The sequence below is a fragment of the Paroedura picta genome, chromosome 6, assembly GCF_049243985.1.
Source record: "Paroedura picta isolate Pp20150507F chromosome 6, Ppicta_v3.0, whole genome shotgun sequence".
Classification (NCBI taxonomy): Eukaryota; Metazoa; Chordata; class Lepidosauria; order Squamata; family Gekkonidae; genus Paroedura; species Paroedura picta.
Window position 1 is genome coordinate 70,086,707 of NC_135374.1, and position 18,562 is coordinate 70,105,268.

The 18,562-nt window shown below is 44.7% G+C and overlaps 1 protein-coding gene across 6 annotated transcripts in view; it reads left to right on the plus strand.

Moving 5' to 3' along the window:
• Positions 1-5,833: 5,833 nt before the first annotated feature.
• The window catches only part of TAB3 (TGF-beta activated kinase 1 (MAP3K7) binding protein 3), a 36,001-nt gene continuing 23,272 nt past the window's right edge, over positions 5,834-18,562 (plus strand). The window contains exons 1-2 of one of the 6 annotated variants that reach the window (XM_077342947.1): positions 5,834-6,108; positions 18,369-18,490. In XM_077342947.1, coding sequence (XP_077199062.1) covers positions 18,458-18,490 — 33 coding nt within the window. In that variant the 5' untranslated portion in view covers positions 5,834-6,108; positions 18,369-18,457. Of the gene's footprint in view, positions 6,109-9,585; positions 9,766-18,367; positions 18,560-18,562 lie in introns of those variants that run through there. The other 5 variants (XM_077342945.1, XM_077342946.1, XM_077342948.1 and 2 more) reach the window with 5 other exon arrangements.

An 18,562-nucleotide genomic window follows, 5' to 3' on the forward strand; every position in this document is an offset into this window, starting at 1 on the left:
CTTTTCAAGGTAGCATCAGTGAAGCTTGGCATGACTTGACTGACCTTTCATGCACTCAGCATCTCTGCATCTATAGGAAAGACATGCACATCGCCTGCAACTTCAAAGAACCTCCTTCTTGACTCCCCACCCCCATCCCAACATACTTGCCAAGAGCTCTTCTGCTCTATATATTCACCTAGATCAAACCAGGTCCCAATTTTCCCAGATCATCTTCTTTTGATCACTTTGATCCTGGCCATCCTGGATCAACCTAGCATTTGGTCATCACATCAAAAGAGCACCTGCACTCCTTTTGTCCAAAAGCCCATGTGACTTTTTACCACATATCTGGCTAAGGAAAGGGTATATAAATCTTTCCTTCGGGTTTCCCACACGTGCTCCCCTCTGATGATGCCCGACTCAGATGATGGTCTCATTTATGTTGCCCTGACTCCCTCAATGCACCGAACTCCTTCATCTGTGCAAGATAGGTAACCATATAAACCTTGCTGTCCTCTTCCCAAAACTTAACCATTTTCTATTTTATTTCCCCCTGCCATATGTGGAGTATGATTGTTTAGTGTTTATCTGTCTTATTCTGTAAATAATGCCACAATCTTATTTTTAAAAGGTATAAGCCTTTGTGTGCACACACACATCTTAGAATCATAGAGTTGGAAGGGACCACACAGGCCATCGAGTCCAACCCCCTGCTCAACGCCGAATCAGCCCAAAGCATCCAAGAAAACTGTGTATCCAACCTTTGCTTGAAGACTGCCAGTATCTTCAGATACAGTGAAATGGAAATGATCAGTCTATACATATAGGTAAAGGGTGAGCAGTAAATTAGCATACAGCATAATAATAAGATGTTTACCAGCTTGAAGGACCAAGCAGCAATAACAAGCTTATTTTATATGGCTGCCATTTGTATGGGTTTAATTCTGCATGTGACAAACAGCAGTCATTCAGGCATCCAATTGAGTTCCTTCCAAATGTGAGAGTAACAAATGAACAGAAGGACAGAGAGAAGAAGTAGACCTGGCAAAATACTCTTTTGGTCAGCAAAGCAGATGCTTGGCCACGCACATACCACATTGTCAAATTGGCCATTGTTTTAAGTGCCTTATTAAAGATCTGTTCTCTTTGAGACCAGTGACAGTGTCTTACCTTTTTTGGGGCACAGTATCACTGCTACAAGAGAGAATAAACATCAAAGAGTTGAGGAAATTTAGGAGCCTGCAGTTCCGTGGTCTACTGCCTGGCAGATTTTCCTTCCGCTACAGTTGTAAACTTTGCTGATGAGGTATTTAATGCATGTAAAATAGACCTGATGACCTTGTACTCCATTGCACATGATGAAGTGATCTCTTAATCAAGAAACTTTAATATTATTTAAGGCACCTCTGGTCTCCTGTTTTATTCCGCTACTAAAGAATAACATGGCTACCATCGGAAATTATATGGAATCTTTTTGGCCTGTCATTCAGAATGATGGTGTCTACACAATACATGGCGGTCTCATTCAAAACTATATGAATCATCTCAGAAAAATCAAGGATTCTCTGCAATATGTGACTTATCAGTAGCAATCGGAACACTGGGTTCCTCTGCCTCACATTTTAATAGATGCAGTCAAATGTTCTGAAAGTATTTCTGTCCCAGAAACATCACATAAGTTTCATTATGATAACTGGGCTGATACCATCAGTCTCAGCTTTTATGGCCATAAAATGCCTTCCTTCTGTGGAGATGCCTTCCTTCTGTGTTCATTACAGAAGCAGTATGTTTCTCAGCTCATTGACTATTCTAATTTTCCTATCTTAAGGCAGCAGGGGGAGAGGGCTTTGGAAATGCTGATCTTGCAGCTTCTTCCCCTTCCAAGCAGCCATTTTGAATTCAAACAAGAAATAGCTGCAGCACAGAGGTTAAAAGACTATTTGTGACAAAGTGTGAATAGATTCCACTACACATTCCATGCAGAGTGTTCCAGTTGTTTTTGTGCTCTGATATGAGCATGACTGACAGTGGTTCTCGCCTTTGAAAACAAACTTGAGAAATGAAGGGTGAAAGATGGGTAGGAACAGTGGAATGTCAGCTTTGTGAAACTGACTTTTGTCAGACCAGGAAGTGGAGTAGAAAGTCTAGAGCAGAGGTGCCCAAAATGTGGCTCTCCAGGTGTCCATGTACTACAATTACCACGAACCCCTGCCAGTGTATTCATATAGCTTCAGATAGCTATTGTAGTCTATAGCTATCTGGATAGCCACAGTTTGGCCACCCCTGCTCTAGAGACTAGAACAGACAGGAAATCAGCGACAGAGAAGTTACTGTATATGATTATTACAGATATATATGGGGAGACAACCCAGTAGGAGTAGCTTGCCTCTTGGCATTTTCCCAGAACAAAGAGAAACTCTAGCCATAACCACATGGTCAGAATTAAGATCGGCTCTACTCTCCTTTAAAGGCTAGGCAGGAAAGGTCCATATGAGGGTGCACAGCTACACAGTGTAGATGGGGTGTGATCTTTGATGCCTTCCTTACTATGGAGGTGCAGATCATACGAGTAGTGCAGCTGGCGTTTTACCATCTCCATCAAGCCAGAATACTAGCTTCCTACTTGGTCCCGGATCTATGCAACATAACTTGGATTTTAGTAAAGCTTTTGATAAGGTTTCCCATGATATTCTGACGGATAAATTGAAGGACTGCAATCTGGATTTTCAGATAGGTGGATAGGGAATTGGTTAGAGAACCGCACTCAAAGAGTTGTTGTCAAAGGTGTTTCATCAGACTGGAGGGAGGCGAGTAGCGGGGTACCTCAGGGCTCAGTCCGGTACTTTTTAACATATATATTAATGATCTAGATGAGGGGGTGGAGGGACTACTCATCAAATTTGCAGATGACAACAAATTGGGAGGACTGGCAAATACTCCAGAAGATCTGAACACGCAGACTACACAATCACTGGACCTAACATCTTAGGTTTATTCACATGCTCATCTTCTAACACTGTATATGCCATTAAATGACACCAATGCCTTTCAGCTCTCTACATAGCACACAAGCCAAATTCTACACCAAAGAATAAATGGACACAAATCTGACATCAAGAACCAAAAAAACTGAGGAATCTGTAGGACATTTCAACTTCCCAGGAGGACCTCAAAGTAGCTGCTTCATTGCAAAGAAATTTCAGAAACAGACTGGAACAGGAGACCATTGAATTACAAGTTATTACAACACTCCAGACAATTAAACCCTCTGGGCTTAACATCGATATCAACTTTAAAATCTGTTCCACTTAATATTTCTGGTAATGTCTTGGAGGAGGAGCGTCTCATGGCTTAAATGCCACTCAGCGCTTCCCAATCAGGGCAGCTGTCCCACCCCTGAGTGCCTCCTTCTCTAAACGACTTGCCTGTCCAGTGGCCAGCCTTCTGTCCCCCACCCCTGACCACTCCCTTCCTCCTTTCACTTCTGTCAAAGGCTCAGAGGGTGCAGATCCCTGCTGTGTGAAACCTGCCCCTGCCAGTGAGTTCCCTAATAGCTGCCTGCAGCCCTTCCAGGTCCTGTGGGGAAGGGGAGGCCCTCTACAGCAGTGGTCCCCAATCTTTTTATCACTGGGGACCGGTCAACGCGTGACAATTTTACTGAGGCCAGGGGGGGATAGTCTTTTGCTGAGGGACATCACCGCCTGAGCCCCTGCTCCACTTGCTTTCCCACCATCACCCCAGACTTCCCGCTGCCCGCTGGGGGGCGCTGCCAGCAGCAGCTCTGCAGTGCCACACTGAGGGGGAGCCCCAGCCATGGCGGCCGCTGGAGAACATCAAAGGTGAGCTGGCAGTAGAGTTGCAGGGCAGTCCCCGAGGCAGCAGCCAGAGAGGAGGATGAGGAGGAGCCGTGGCCAGGCGTTGGGGACCACTGCTCTACAGAATTCCTCCACCTCACACCCCTAATCTAGCACCTGTTGTATTCCTGAATGCAAGGGCTTGGCCCCTAGTCTCACTATATATGCTAAATCACTCAGTTCTCACTTATACTCAGAAATAAAACTTTGTTGATCTTAAAGGTACCAATGGCCTTACACTCAATTCTCATATCTGTTGCTAATTCCTTTATCATCTGCATGATGTCTTACCTAATGTGTTATTCCAGTCTTAGCTATAATTATTAGTCAGTTACTTACGCATCTTGATTCTAACTAGCCTTTCCTGGCAACTAACTAAAGGTAGCATTTGAGGAAATCTGTTCCAATATATTTGAAGGATTGTGCATCTATACATTCTGAGTCTGTCAGTTCTCACTTATACCCAGAATTGAACTTCATTATCTTGGAGGTGCCACCAAACTCAAACTTTGTTCAAACCTAGTATATGCTAATTTACCACCACTCACAGATCTTACCACCCAATTTCATCCAATCCCCGCTATGCTCACCCAGTTACCTATGCATCGCGCATTTCCTGACAACTACCCCCCCCTCCCCGATGTAATGCAAAAGTCTGCCTGCCCAGGGAAGCCGAAGAAAACGTTGGATGGTCTCAAAGGTGGCAGTGGACTCAAAACCTTGCGCTGCTGCGTCTGACCAAGAGGACTACCCACCTGGTCACAAGCACGGAGTAATACGTACGCCGGCTTCCCATTGGCTACTAACACCCACAACTCACACGTGCATACTCCGCAGCACGGCGGGAGAGGCAGTCGAGCGAAAGAGAAGCTAAACTCGCACGGCTAAGAGCGCCGCCGCCGCCTTTCCTCTTCTCCCAGGCACTTCCAAAATCTTTCCCACACCAAACACATTCACGGCCGCTGCTTCCAGCCCCGGTTTCCAGCCGACGCCTTTTGACAACACCTCCGCGCAAGCTACCACGAGGCCTCGCGAGCTTTCCGTCAGCACCGTAGAAGAAAGCCGTGCACGAGCTAAGGCCTCCAGAGGTTTCGTGCAGCACTTCCGGTTGCGGTTCCCCGCCTTCCCAGCCCCTCCTGCGAGCCAAGAGTCGCCAGGCGTTGATGATAAACTTCAAATAATGCATTGTCGACGGTTCCTTCCGTCACATTGCTTTGAAATCATTATGTGGTCTCAAAATGTCGAACAGGGGAATTAGAGATGTCAGGATCCCTGTCACTCATGACAGGCAGAAATGGAACCGGTGCAGCTTTCCCTATCAACGTATGCTGCTGCGTGAGAGCATTTCAGGAGGGTGCTGGGCTGAGCTAGATGAGCATCCCGTTAGAAGAGCAACACATTTCCCAGGGGGCGAGCTTTCGAGACTGCACGCTGCCTTCAGCTGGCGAAGAGGGGTCTGACTCTCTTGAAAGCTTATCCCCGGAAATGTTCCTGGTCTCTAAGATGGCTCTGGGTTCCGATCTGGCTGCCTGAGAGGGCAGAGAAACAGTTGTGGGACGTTCCGAAGCTGCGCTATGCGGCGCCCGCGTTGTGGTTCTGGCGCTTTCAAAGCGCTGCCGCCGGAGGAACAAGACCCGGTGGCGCCCCTGAAAGACTCGCACTGCCCCTCGCTGACGAAGGGCCCATCCCGCAACGCATCCCCTCGTGCCCAGCCCTCGAAACGAGCCGCCGCCGCCCCGGGCGAAGCTTCTTTCCAGCGACAGGAAAAGGGACAGAGAGAGGATGAAGCCCTCGGGGGGGGGGGCTGGCTCCATCCATCCCGACCTTCGGCTTCCCGGGGGCAGACTGTTTCGGAGCAAGGGAAGGCGCCTCTGCTTGTTTGCGCCTTGTCTCTGTTGTGTCCCCGCACATGGCGGTTCAGCCGGGCCCCGGAAGTGACGGCTAGGCGTGGCATTCTGAATGCCCCTCGGGAGCTGCCTGTTTCCCTTCGTCCCTCCCCCCGCCTTCAGCTCCCTGGGCTGCCGGCCCTTGCGGAGTCCCTCCTGCCCGGATCCCGGAAGCGCTTGGCTGCCGTGTCTGGTGCGCCGGCCCGCCCCTTCCCTCCACCCCCTTCCGTGCGCTGCCGGTGCCACCCGGAGACGCCCCCCTCGCCTCGCGCCGCTCCGAGAAGTGAGGGGGTCTGGCCGCCCCCGTCCCCGCCCGCCCGCCTTAGGGGTTGTGCCGGAGGGGGGGGTGCGAGATGCCCTTAATGGAACCGGCCCCCCCGCGAGCGGTGAGAGCTGGAGGGGCCACGATGCCTGGGCGGGCATGAAGGGCAAGTGGGGGGAAGCGGCGTGGGGGTGGTGGAGGGGTGCTGCATTTCAAAGAGCATCGAGGGGCGGGGGGTGGGGGTTGAAGGAGGCCCCCCGCAAAGGCTGCTTCAGTGGTCAAGTGCCAGGCAGTGTAGAGAATCATGCCTGCCTTGCTTAACTTTCTTGTTTATAAGTGAAAGAAAAGATCGCCTGCCTTTATTATTTTTAGAAGTGTTACTATTCATAAACCTTGTAGCTGCTGGTTGGTGTTGGTTGGTTTTGAAGATCAGGAAGCCGTTTCGGAGTAGTGGTGTTCCACATTTCTTTGAGGCCTGTGCACGAAAATCATGAAGAAGTCTTGTGGGCCTTGGGTTGCACAGTTCTCGCCCTTCCCGTACACACATTGGCCCTGTCTCCCGTCCATACACCCGCTGTGCCTGTCTTCTTTGGTTCTCTTTAAACAATCCCGTGTCAATGCAGATATTCTCCAAGGTTGTGCAAAAGGAATGTGAGGGCTGTGTGTGTGCTCTTCACCTACCTATGCAGTAAAACTTTGGTTTGTTTGAGAGGTTGGTTTTGGGTTGCTTAGCTATGCCACACCTATGCATATATTTGAATAACTGGGATAGTGGGTAGTGTCACAATTATCGTTTTGTTCTTAGTGTAAGGAATTGCATTTGTAATAGCTCCTCCTTTCTCTGGCATGTCAGCTCAGCATGTTTACTGCAGTATGATGATGCTGCTTTTGGTTTTGGCAGATCTAGAAATAAGAGCATTAACAGTAGCAAGGCCTTGGCACACTCAAGGCTAGTTTCCTCCCAGTGCTGTGTTTTTTTTTTTTTTTTGGCGGGGGGGGGGGGAATAGTGTGAAGTTTGTGCATTTCAGAGTAAGCCTGTTCTAAAAAATGGAGAAAAAGGCTTTGCTGATGAATTTTTTAAAGTGGTTTTCTTATTGCCATAATTGAACACACCTAGGCTCAGGGCTAGTATTGGCATGTTTCATTATCTCCTAGCTAATGGGACCTGGATAGCCTTGCTGTTGGGGGAATAAATTTTGCATCCTGTCAAAAGAATAATAAAATAACTATGTATTGTTTGAGGTATCACAGGTGAAGAGTTGTGTCATTTTCACAGTGTGCTGTCTTATTATGGGACTAGGGGCCAAGCCCGTTGCATTCAGGAATACAGCGAGCACTAGTTTGGGGGTGGGGTGGAAGAACTCTGTGAATGGCCTCCCTCTCCCCTCAGGACCTGAAAAGGCAGCAGGCAGTTGTTATGGAACTCACCAGCAGGGATCTGACGCCTTAGAGGGAAATGGAAGGAGGAAGGGGTGGGGGACAGAAGGCGATTGGCTGCCCGCTGGACACACTGACAAGCCGGTTGGAGGAGAAGACACTCAGGAGCGGGACAGCCACCCTGATTGGGTGTTAAGTGTGGAGTGGCACTTAAGCCATGAGACACGCTCCTCCCAGGCCTTACCAGAAATATATAGTGGAACAGGTTATTTTTGCTTTGCTTTTTAGTTAAAGCACCTAATCCCATAAAACTATTGCCAGACAAAAAGTTCCACTTGCCTTCCTGCTCTTACATGCCAGCATTGGCTATCTGTGACGAGGCAGGAAAAAGGCCAATGCACTCAACTAACTTACAGTAACTGTGAAAAGATTGTTATGCTCCAGATAACTGTGAGCGAGGCAATTGTGGTAAAGGGTTGTCCCATTGTGATGATATAGCAGCTTCATGTAAATCATTAAAGTGATGTTTAGTAAACACGTGCAAAATAAGGATAGCATATGTTTTAACAACTTTATTGTATTAGTGATTGCTAATACTTAGCTATTACTATTGTGGATATGCAGGCTTTTTATATCCCAATCTCTGAAATATGTAACCAATATTCTAGTTTATTTTTGATCTTTGTTATTTGGACTCAAGGCAGATTACACAGAGTCAGTCTGTATATTCAGTAAACAATGCAATAGGATTAGGGTTGTAGAGCCAACCACAAATCTAAAAACAGAATTGAAGCAAAGCATTAGTATTCACATGACACATTAAATTATGCAAAAATTACATAATAGGATCCTAGTTTCAGAAAGCTATGCAATGTAGTAAAGAACACAATCCTTAATAAATTATCTAAGAAACTTTGTGAATCATTTAATACAGTGCAGCTCTATTGTATAGACAAGAAACTTCTTGTTTCTAAATTTTACCTTGTTTGGGGAAAGACAGAAGAATAGGAGACTTCCTGACCTCAGGCAGGCCATTCCATAAGGGGGTGGGGCACAGCAGAGAAGACATGCTTGCAGGTACATGCTGATTTGACCCATTTGCAGTTTGGCCAGTCAGACGAGTGAAGCTGTTGTAGCTTGTATAACTCCAGGATAAGGAAACTGTCATGTTTTGCATCACTGGATGGACAAGAAGACTTCTGAGTGTTTGTGCCTGTTAGGGATTCTGTGGACGTACGAAGCATGCTGCTGGATAATAGTCTCAATGTAAGCTGACTGGGGTGGATTCTAGTTCGATGTAGGGGAATCCCATGCTTTGAATAATGGGGAATTCCAGTTATCCCTCTTGCGGCAATTCTATTTGTAATTTCCTAGGAGTTCATGGTTGCCAGGAAGTTCATGAGTTTTTTTTTTTAAATCATCAGTCCTACATGACATGCTTTCTTTGGTGTTGTTCATCACACCACAGAATGGATGATTTGTGTCAAGGAAATGTTTATCATAAATAAATACACACTTGGAGAGGTTTAGCTTTTGAGGACTGGATCAGACCAGTGGTCCATCTACTCCAGAATCCTGTTTCAAGCTGAAAAATGACCAGTTGCCCTGGAGTGCCAAACAAACAGGGTATAGAAGCTGAGACATTCCCTAATGCAGGGGTAGTCAACCTGTGGTCCTCCAGATGTCCATGGACTACAATTTCCATGAGCCCCTGCCAGCATTTGCATAGGAATTGAAGTCCATGAACATCTGAAGGACCACAGGTTGATTAGCCCTGCTCTAATGCCTTGCACTGGTTTTCAAAGATTTGCTACTCTATATTTGGAAGTTGCCTTCAGTCACCATGGTCGCTAGCCAGTGCACAATACTGATGTTCTAGGAACTGTACAGCTATATTTCCCACAGATATCTGTGATACAAATATCCCTAACACTGGGTGAAGTATGGAACTAAAAATACAAAACTTATTGAGAGCCACAGATGCGGGCAGGTGAGAGATGAGGAGGAAAGGCAGAGTGGAGGGAGGCATCAAGAATATCTAGTTGCTGGCTGGAACCAATATCTGTCTCTGGCAGTGTGGTGGAAGAGTAAGGGAATAGAGTTCTTGTTGAAATGCTGTCAGCTTGCAAGTGAATATAATGGTACTGAGTTTTCACTTGAGTAACAGACTGGAGCAGCTTTAGACAGGGTGTTCTTAAAAACTGGAATGTATAATAACTTTTTTTGGTATGAGGTATGTCCTTTTGATGTTCACAGTTTGGAGTTGGTCTGGATCTGTCCTTATCCATGGATGCTGAAGTGTCATCAGTTCCTGAAAGCATCTATTACCATCTCTGATTAGCTGTGCCATGTCCTGGGGAGAAATTACTTTTTCATATCTATGCATGCTGTAGTCATTTCAAGGTGAGATTATCCTAGTTCCACTATGGGGCTCCCTTTGCAGTTATCTCAGACTTCGAGCAGCCTAAAATACTGTGACAGCGGTAGTGACAGAAATATATGGTAGTGAACATATTACTTCTGTATGATAATATCTCAATTCTGTGGACATAAAGTGCTGTAATCGACATTTACAGACCTAAAAAGGGCTGAACCCAGAATTCTGAAGAATAACCACCTTCTTTTGAACTCTCCTTCCAGTAGTGTAATTATCAGAAGTTCTTCTTCAGGTACTATAGTCAACGGAAATTACACAAGTGATGAGGAGAAAGGGCTTTTACAGTTGTGACCCTATGTCCTCCCTTTTAGAGGTTTGCCTGGCTCCCCTGTGAGCATTTTGGTTGCCATGCTTTGGTTTGATTTTCTGTCTTGATTTCCCCCACTGAATAAACTATTAAGTAGATTTACTTAATTAGTTGGTTAAGATGATCTTGTTGGTTAAGATGATCTTGTTTGAGCTCAGTTTTATATACCCTGCTATGATCCTGTTGTATTTGTAACTGCTGCTCCCTTATTTTATTATTCTTTCCATTGATTGTTTCAGTGATAAATTTAATAGTGTTATATGACTTTGTTGATGGTGAACTGCTTTTGATAATGTTTATTCTGGAAAATTGGGATATAATTTCTTGTTGAATTAGCACATTATATAATTGAGCCTGAAGTAGAAAGTCATGTGTTTTGTATGCTTTGTAATAGAAATGGGCAGCTTCTTTAACACTTAGAATCATTTTGGAGATGTATCATTAGTTGCAGTTGTATGTTTTGACAAGACTGTTGTGCCATCTGTGTGGTTTTTTGATGTGAGAATTGAAATGAAAACTCAGTATCCTCCTGGGATGCTGAGAAAAGTACAATAGTATCCGGGTTTCATAAAACTGAATAATAATTTAACTAATGGTTTTCCACATGAACCATTTTATCTTTAGTTCTGTACCTTGCTTGATCTGATTCGTTTTCAGCAAATCTTTTCTGCAAAGTGCAAAAACATAATTCCTCTATTCATCTACTTACAAGAAAGTAAAATTTGGATTTTTCGAGGGTATTTTCAAATTCTGTATCATTCAGGGAAATCTATTTTGTAAATTCCTATCTCTATCTATTAAGCCTGTCTCTACCTGTTCCCATACCAACTAATGGGAAGAGGCTACCGTTTTGCTAACTTGGAAACATCACATCTATTACCTGCCATTGTTCATATTCTTGGCACTAATCCTTTGGTGGGATTGCGATGCAGAATTCAATTATTCTAAAGTGAGAGAGTATCTGATAATTTGTTCTTAGTTGTCCATATAAGAATACTTCTGTTTGCGAAAGTGATGACAAATAATAAAGAAACTTGACAGTCGTACTTTCAAATGTTACACCTTTTCATCCACTAATTGGTATCCAGTATATTTGGAAAATCATAATTTCACAGATATCTTCCATTTTAAACGATGTTAGATAATTTGTCTGTGGCTAGACATCTATGGACCATTTAAAGGTATGATCATGATAGCACTCTGTACTGTACCACCATTACAGTGAACTGTGAACTATAAACTCTTATTGTAAACCTCCCTGAGCTAGAAGGGAGGGCAGTATAGAAAAATAAATAAATAAATAGTAGTCGTGGATGACAACTCTTTTCTGTCTTTTATCATACTTACACCAATACTCTGGTCCATGATGCACTCTTCAGAATAATTGGAAAGAACCTGTAATTGGTGGCTATGCTGAATGGCCTGTTGGACAGTGGGTTATGGGTAATATAGATAGGAATGACTTGGTATGAGAAGTGATGGAAGCATGTGGAGTTGTGGCAAACAAGTTTGGGGGTTCTGGAAAAAGAAAATACTTACTGGGAGTATGTTGAATTCTTCAGGATAGTGGAATGGCAGTGTAGTTGGAACTTTTGATCTCTTGTTTGTAAACAGAGCCTGCATCATCTCCATATTTCATCTTGGATTTGTGGAATAATTAATCTCTATTTCAGTGTCCTTATGATCCTTTCTGTCTGCTGAATGTGAGGTTGGTATGGTGTCTCTTCCATACAATAAAGAAATGGACATTGATTCTAACTTTATCTTTGTGACAATTATCTTCAGTCACATCAATAAAAGAATATGAGGAACATGTAACTTGTAGTTCAAACTGATAGGGTGAAATTATACTGACAGAGTGAAATTATACTTCATATCTGAACTACTTTAATTGTTTTAATAGTTTATTAGGGTTTGTTTAGATGTAGTCTCTAAAGAACAATACATGCAGTTATTTTCCTGTTTATATTGTGGGATTGCTTCTGCAAGTTATTTAGAGGAGAAATGGATGATCTGGAAAAGTTTCTTACTGAATTCAGCATTCACAGCTGCATAGGTTGGTCTGCTCTCAGACCTGTACATGTTTTGAATACCAGAGTACTCTGGGGAACTTAGGGGTTGCAACAGTGATTCCACTGAAGCTCTGGTGTCATGATAGAATAGCAAGCTTTCTGGAGTTTTAGAGAACTTGTTCTCTGGAGCCCCCTCCATCCTTCCAATAGATGCCCTGTCCCTACTTCCTAGGCAGTAGGGAGGACCAAATGAACTGGAAGATGTGTAGACACTGATGGTAGAAAATTCATGCTGAGCCAGGGAGAACATGCCAGAGAGCTGATGTGAAAGACTGAGGTGGTAGTGATTGCAGTAAAAAGCAAAAACCATTTTTCTCTATTACAATTGTATCAGTTGAATTGTGTCCAGCTAAATTGTTTGTGATAGCTCATGATTTGTTAATGACTAGATTTAGTTCCCGGGTGGAGGTAAATTTGATTTACTGTGACATCTGTGCTGATAAAGTCCAGTTGGACTGAGGTGCCAGCATATACATGTTTTATCCAAGGTGCTGTGAGTACCTGCTTGCCCTAGGGAGATCGATTGAAAATTATATATAGAATTAACATGTGGGGGTAGAGTGCTGGAGACTAGGAATGTCAATGTATGCAAAGTATTGCCTATTTTGATTTTGACTAGTTTACTAAGAAAAGTTAGTGTTTGTGTGTGTGGGGGTCTTGTTAGAATTGTGAACTCTTCCTTAGTTTTAAAGGCAGCTTTGATCACACCTTATTTCTCAGGGAAAAGACATTATTGATCAAAGATTATCTGAGTAGTCTTCCCTTTTTTGGGTAAGATGATTGAGTAGGTGATGGGAAAGCAACTTCAGGCATACTTACAAGACCCCTGTGCCCTTGTCAATCTGGCTTCAGGTTTACTGTGGTAGATGCCCTCTATCTGCTATTTTTTTATATAATTGATTATGTTGTTCTTTCAGAGGAAAGGAAATTGTCTTTGTCTATTTTTTTTAAACCTAAATGAGCAGAGTCACAGTTGCAGATCTGAAATTCCTGGGATTTCGAATATGGATCCCCCAAAGTTCTGTTGTTATTTCCCCATTATATATATATATATATATATATATATATATATATATATATATATATATATATATATATATATATATATATATATATATATATATATATATATATATATATATATATATATATATATATATATATATATATATATATATATATATATATATATATATATATATATATATATATATATATATATATATATATATATATATATATATATATATATATATATATATATATATATATATATATATATATATATATATATACACACACACACACACACACACACACACACACACACGCACACTAGTAATAAAGCCCGCTGCACTTGAAATACAGCGGCCGCTAGCGGCCGTCAGACCCTTCCCTGCGCAGCTTGAATCCCTACAGCAGTGGTCCCCAACCCCCGGTCCGGGGACTGGCACTGGTCCGTGGTTCATTTGGTACCGGGCCGCGGATCGTCCTCCTCCCTGGCTGCTGCCTCAGGGGCTGCCCTGCCACTCTGCTGCCAGCTCACCTTTGGTGCTCTACAGCGGCCACCATGGTTGGGGCCCCCCTCGGCGTGGAACTGCACAGCTGCTGCTGGCAGCGCCTCCCAGCAGGTGGTGGGAAGTTAGGGGCGCCAGCAGGAAAGCAAGTGGAGCAGGGGCTCAGGCAGCGGCGGCGTCCTTCGGCAAAAGACTACCCCCCCGGGCCTCAGTATCATTCTCAAGTGTTGACCGGTCCACGGTGATAAAAAGGTTGGGGACCACTACCCTACAGCAGCACCTCGCAGGCAGAAGTTCTACAGGGGTGGCAGGCGCTAGCGGGCCTATAGAGTTGGGCGGGGTGGGTGTGCGACTTGGTGGCAGCGGGCCGTGCACCCAAGGCCGTGGATGGTCCAGCCTGTGTGGCTCTCCCGGCGTCTGCCGCCTCCTCCATGAGGTCTCCCGGCGCGGCACGTACCTGAGGTGTAGGACGGCACACTCTAAATGGCTGGCCGCGTGCTCGGCGGTGGGAGGCAGTGCCGGGGGTCGCTGTTGTGGGCACGGCGTGTCCCGCGGCCAGGTGCTGCTGCTGGCGTTGTGCTGAGCGCTGCCACAAGGGGTTTTCGTTCTTGCGCCGGGCGGCACTGCTGTTCGGGCCGCGGCGCCTCCCGCGACCAGTCGCTGCTCCTGCCGTTGTGACGGACGCTGCTGCAGGGGGTTCCCAGCACCGTTGCAGGTGTGGCAGCTGGCGGCAGGTGCCCTATGCTGGCTGGGCCAGCTGCGAGGTGGCATCTTCGAAGGAGGATGGGCGCAGCCATTGGCGGCTCTGGCGCAGCTGGGCTGGTGAGTCGGGCGCTGTTGGTGGTGCGGGCGCAGGCTAGGCCGCGGCCGCGGGTTTGCGTAAGGCGGCTGGGGTGGTGTGGAGGCACCGTGTGTGCGGCTGGGGCTGGCGCCGGGTCCTCCTTGAGGCGCAGGCAGGCGGTGACCTGCCGTCTCCGGGGCCATGAAGGAAATGGCAGCGAGCTGCATGCATCCAAGGCGGGAGGGCGGATCGGGAGGCGCAAAGCGCCTCCCAATTTGTCAGTCCGGGGAAAGGGGCCTATTGGCATCCTTCCTCATCCCGGATAGGGCCCGCCGACGGAGCCGTTACTCTTTTATTTTATCCGCTCCTCTAGGAGCGGTTAAAGATGTCTGACCACTGAAAGATATAATTCAAAGATTGCTGATAATATTCAGCTGTATATCTCCCTTTTTAAAAATGTCAATGTATGTCATTGTCAATATATTAGACAGACTCAGGAACTTCAAAGGTGTGATTAATGTTCTTCAGTGATGTTTGATAAAACGTATTCCATAGTACCCTACATAGGAGAGTGCATGTATGTTTTTTTTATTCATAAACCAAGGTGTGGCAAGAATAAATCCAGAAATGCATGTTCTAGTGGAATTTTAAAAAATCAGATTATGGGTTTAATTGTTTTAATAGTTTATTAGGATTTGCAGCTGGGGCAGTAAATATGTATATCCTGTGGGCAGACTATTACACGGTACTAGCACATATTCTCTAGCACAAATGTTATAACCTATTGCGTATAAACTACATTAAATGTAACAATCATATAATATAATAGAGAGCTAATTGAGAACTTTTTGTGTGGTGATTTGGAACTGTAGATGCCTTTATAGTGAAAGCAGCTGTGTCCCAACTATTGGTGTTCTAAGATGGGTTTTTAAATGTGACCAGGGTCCTCACAGCAACACCATGGAGGCCCCACATCCAGCCCATCCTCCAACAACGGTGCTGGCTACCAGTCAAATTCTGGATCAGGCTTAAGGTCTTGGTAATTACCTTCAGGGCCATACATAATCTGGGCCTAGTGTACTTGAAAGACCACCTCTCTGCCTACACACCTCAATGAGCTCTGTGCACCACCACCTCCAACTGGGTACTGATCCCTGGCCCCAAGGAAGTCTGCTTGACCTCAGCCAGGTCCAGAGCCTTCTCTGTTCTGGCCCCCACCTGGTGGAATGAGCTCCCAGAGGATATCAGGGCCCTAACAGAACTAAAACAGAACAACTGTTTCCGTTGACTGTGAAGAGGAAAGGACGTACAATAATGGGTTTAAACTACAAGTACAACGATATAGGCTAGATATCAGGAAAAATTTTTCACAGTCAGAGTACTTCAGCAGTGGAATAGGCTGCCTAAGGAGGTGGTGAGCTTCCCCTCACTGGCAGTCTTCAAGCAAATGTTGGATACACACTTTTCTTGGATGCTTTAGGATGCATTGGGCTGATCCTGTGTTGAGCAGGGGGTTGGACTAGATGGCCTGTGTGGACCCTTCCTACTCTGTGATTCTATGATTCTAAAACGGTTCCACAGGGCCTGCAAAAGGGAGCTCCTCCACCAGGCATTTGGTTGAGGTCAACCGAAATTAAACAACATCTACTGGGCCCCCGAAACTCCTTCCTTTGAACCCACAGATCTTACCAACCATGGGTCTGTTAGGTTCTTCACTAAGAATATTATTTTCTCTGTTCGTTGTTGTTACTGTTACTGTTACCTTGCATTCATTATAATTACTGAGTTTGATGTATTGTTCTATTTACATTCTATGTGAACTGCCCTGACCCATAGGGGAGGGCAGTATACAAATGTAAGAAAGAAAGAAATGTGACTGGCACAATGTGTACAGCAACACAGTGACTTCATTAGTGTTTACTTCTTGTTGTAGTAAACTCATCCTTTTGGTGTACCTTTGATAGGTATGAAGCACATGGGTTAACTGAAATTTGTAGGGATTCATGATTCCCAACCAGTTTTGAGTGCTACCACTATATTCTGTGTAAATAAATTAGGAAGAGTGTACAGTTATTGTCTGCCTTAGTGGATATAGTTCTGCAACATTGATTTTAAATACAATTTTGAAAATGGGAAACTACATTGTGTTATTCTAAAACTGCTAGGCTAAAAGAAACTTGTGAGAGTTGGTATGCCTTGTCATCTTGTTCTACTCTGATTTGTTTGAAGATTGTTTTTCTCCCTACACTAAGTATAACATTCCCAATTCACAGTTTATATCCTGTAGAAAAACATTTCTCAGGTGCGAAGCCTCTTCAGGTGTAGCATAAATAACATCTTATAAGATGCTTTTAAGGTGCAGCATTAAGAAAATCGTATAAAATGCTTATAAGATGGCAGTGAACACCTCTAAGAAGGAATTTTAGGTGATGGCTATTGCCTCAGCAAGCTCATACATGACACAATTGTTTAAAACAATTACATCCTTAGGATTGTCCCAAAACTTGAAATTTGACATAGCATGCAAAAGTCTCACAATCTATCTCAAGGAGAAAACCTTTTTGCTCCACCATGACCTTCAAACCAGGTTTGATGCAGAATGTGAATGAGAGGCCCTTTGACCATCTCAGAGTCCTATTGTTAACCACTTCAGTCTTCTCTCCTTGGCGGAAATTGCTGTCCAGCCAACTACATGTCCTCTGGACTCGTGCCCCTCTTGACTAGTAAAGGCAAGTGGTGAGGAACTCCTGGGCCCTCTTCGGGATATTATCAACTTGTCCCTAACCTCTGGGACATTCTGGAGAGGTTGAAAGAAGCAGTAGTGTGGTCTTTATTGAAAAACAAGATGGATCCCACCGACCTGGTGTCACATATAGCATTTCTGGTTAGGATGATTGAATGGGCAGTGGCAGGACAACTCCAGGAATTCTTGGAAAAAACTTCAGCATTCGACCCCGTCCAATCCAGCTTCCAAACTAGCCATGGGGTAGAGACTGCATTGGTCTCCCTGATGGACAATCTCTGGAGAAAGCTGGGTCTAGGTGGGTTGAACACTGCTACTCTTGTTATACACAACAGCAGTATTCGACATAGTTGAACACCAACTGTTGACCCACTGCCTAGCCAAGATAGAAGTTAGGGACACAGCCTTGAGGAGGTTGAAGTCCTTTCTCTAAAATCAGGGACAGAAGAGACATAAGACAGAAAAGAAGGCACATATAACATCAGTGCTTGGTCAGTTTATTGGCTCCAGATTGGAGACCAAATCAGGTGGAAGGTGCTGAGGGTAACCTTTACAGCCCTCAACAGTCTGGGATAAGCATATCTGCGGGACCGCCTCTTCACTTATAATCCTCCAAGAGGTTTACGATCTTTGGATCAACATTTGCTCAGGGTCCCCAGCTTGAAGGAGGTAAAATTGACCCTGGCCTCAGCCTGGTGGAACAAGCTCCTGGGAGAGATCAGGACCCTGCAGGACCTTAATCCGTTCCACAAGACCTGTAAGTCGGAGCTATTCCACTGGGGCATATCGTTGAGGCTCACATTGATATCCACCAAAACAGCTAGCCTCACCTCAAGGAGGAGGAGTAGAAAGATTTTTGTGTGGATTTGTGTGGATTTTGCTGTGGTTACCTGCCCTGATCATTTCAAAAGTGTGGGTTAAATACATACATACATACATACATACATACATACATACATACATACATACATACATACATACATACATACATACATACATACATACATACATACATAATTATTTTCCTCTGCCCTTAAAACAAAGTGTCTTATGAAAACATAAGTGCATAAAGATATTATTATGCTAATATTTATATGTTCACATTTGTAGAATTATCTAATGACTTCTTATTTCACTATATATTTATAGACAATGTCTGAAGCATCAGAAGATCATAACCACTTGGAGGCCTGTTGACTACTGTTTCCTGAGAAGCTTGGGAATAACATCAGTCTGGCATGGCGCAGGGCAGCCAGCAACTTGACATGCAGGTACTTCATGACCTCCGGCAACGTTTCCCTGAAATTCCTGAAGTTGTGGTGTCTCAGTGTATGCTTCAGGTA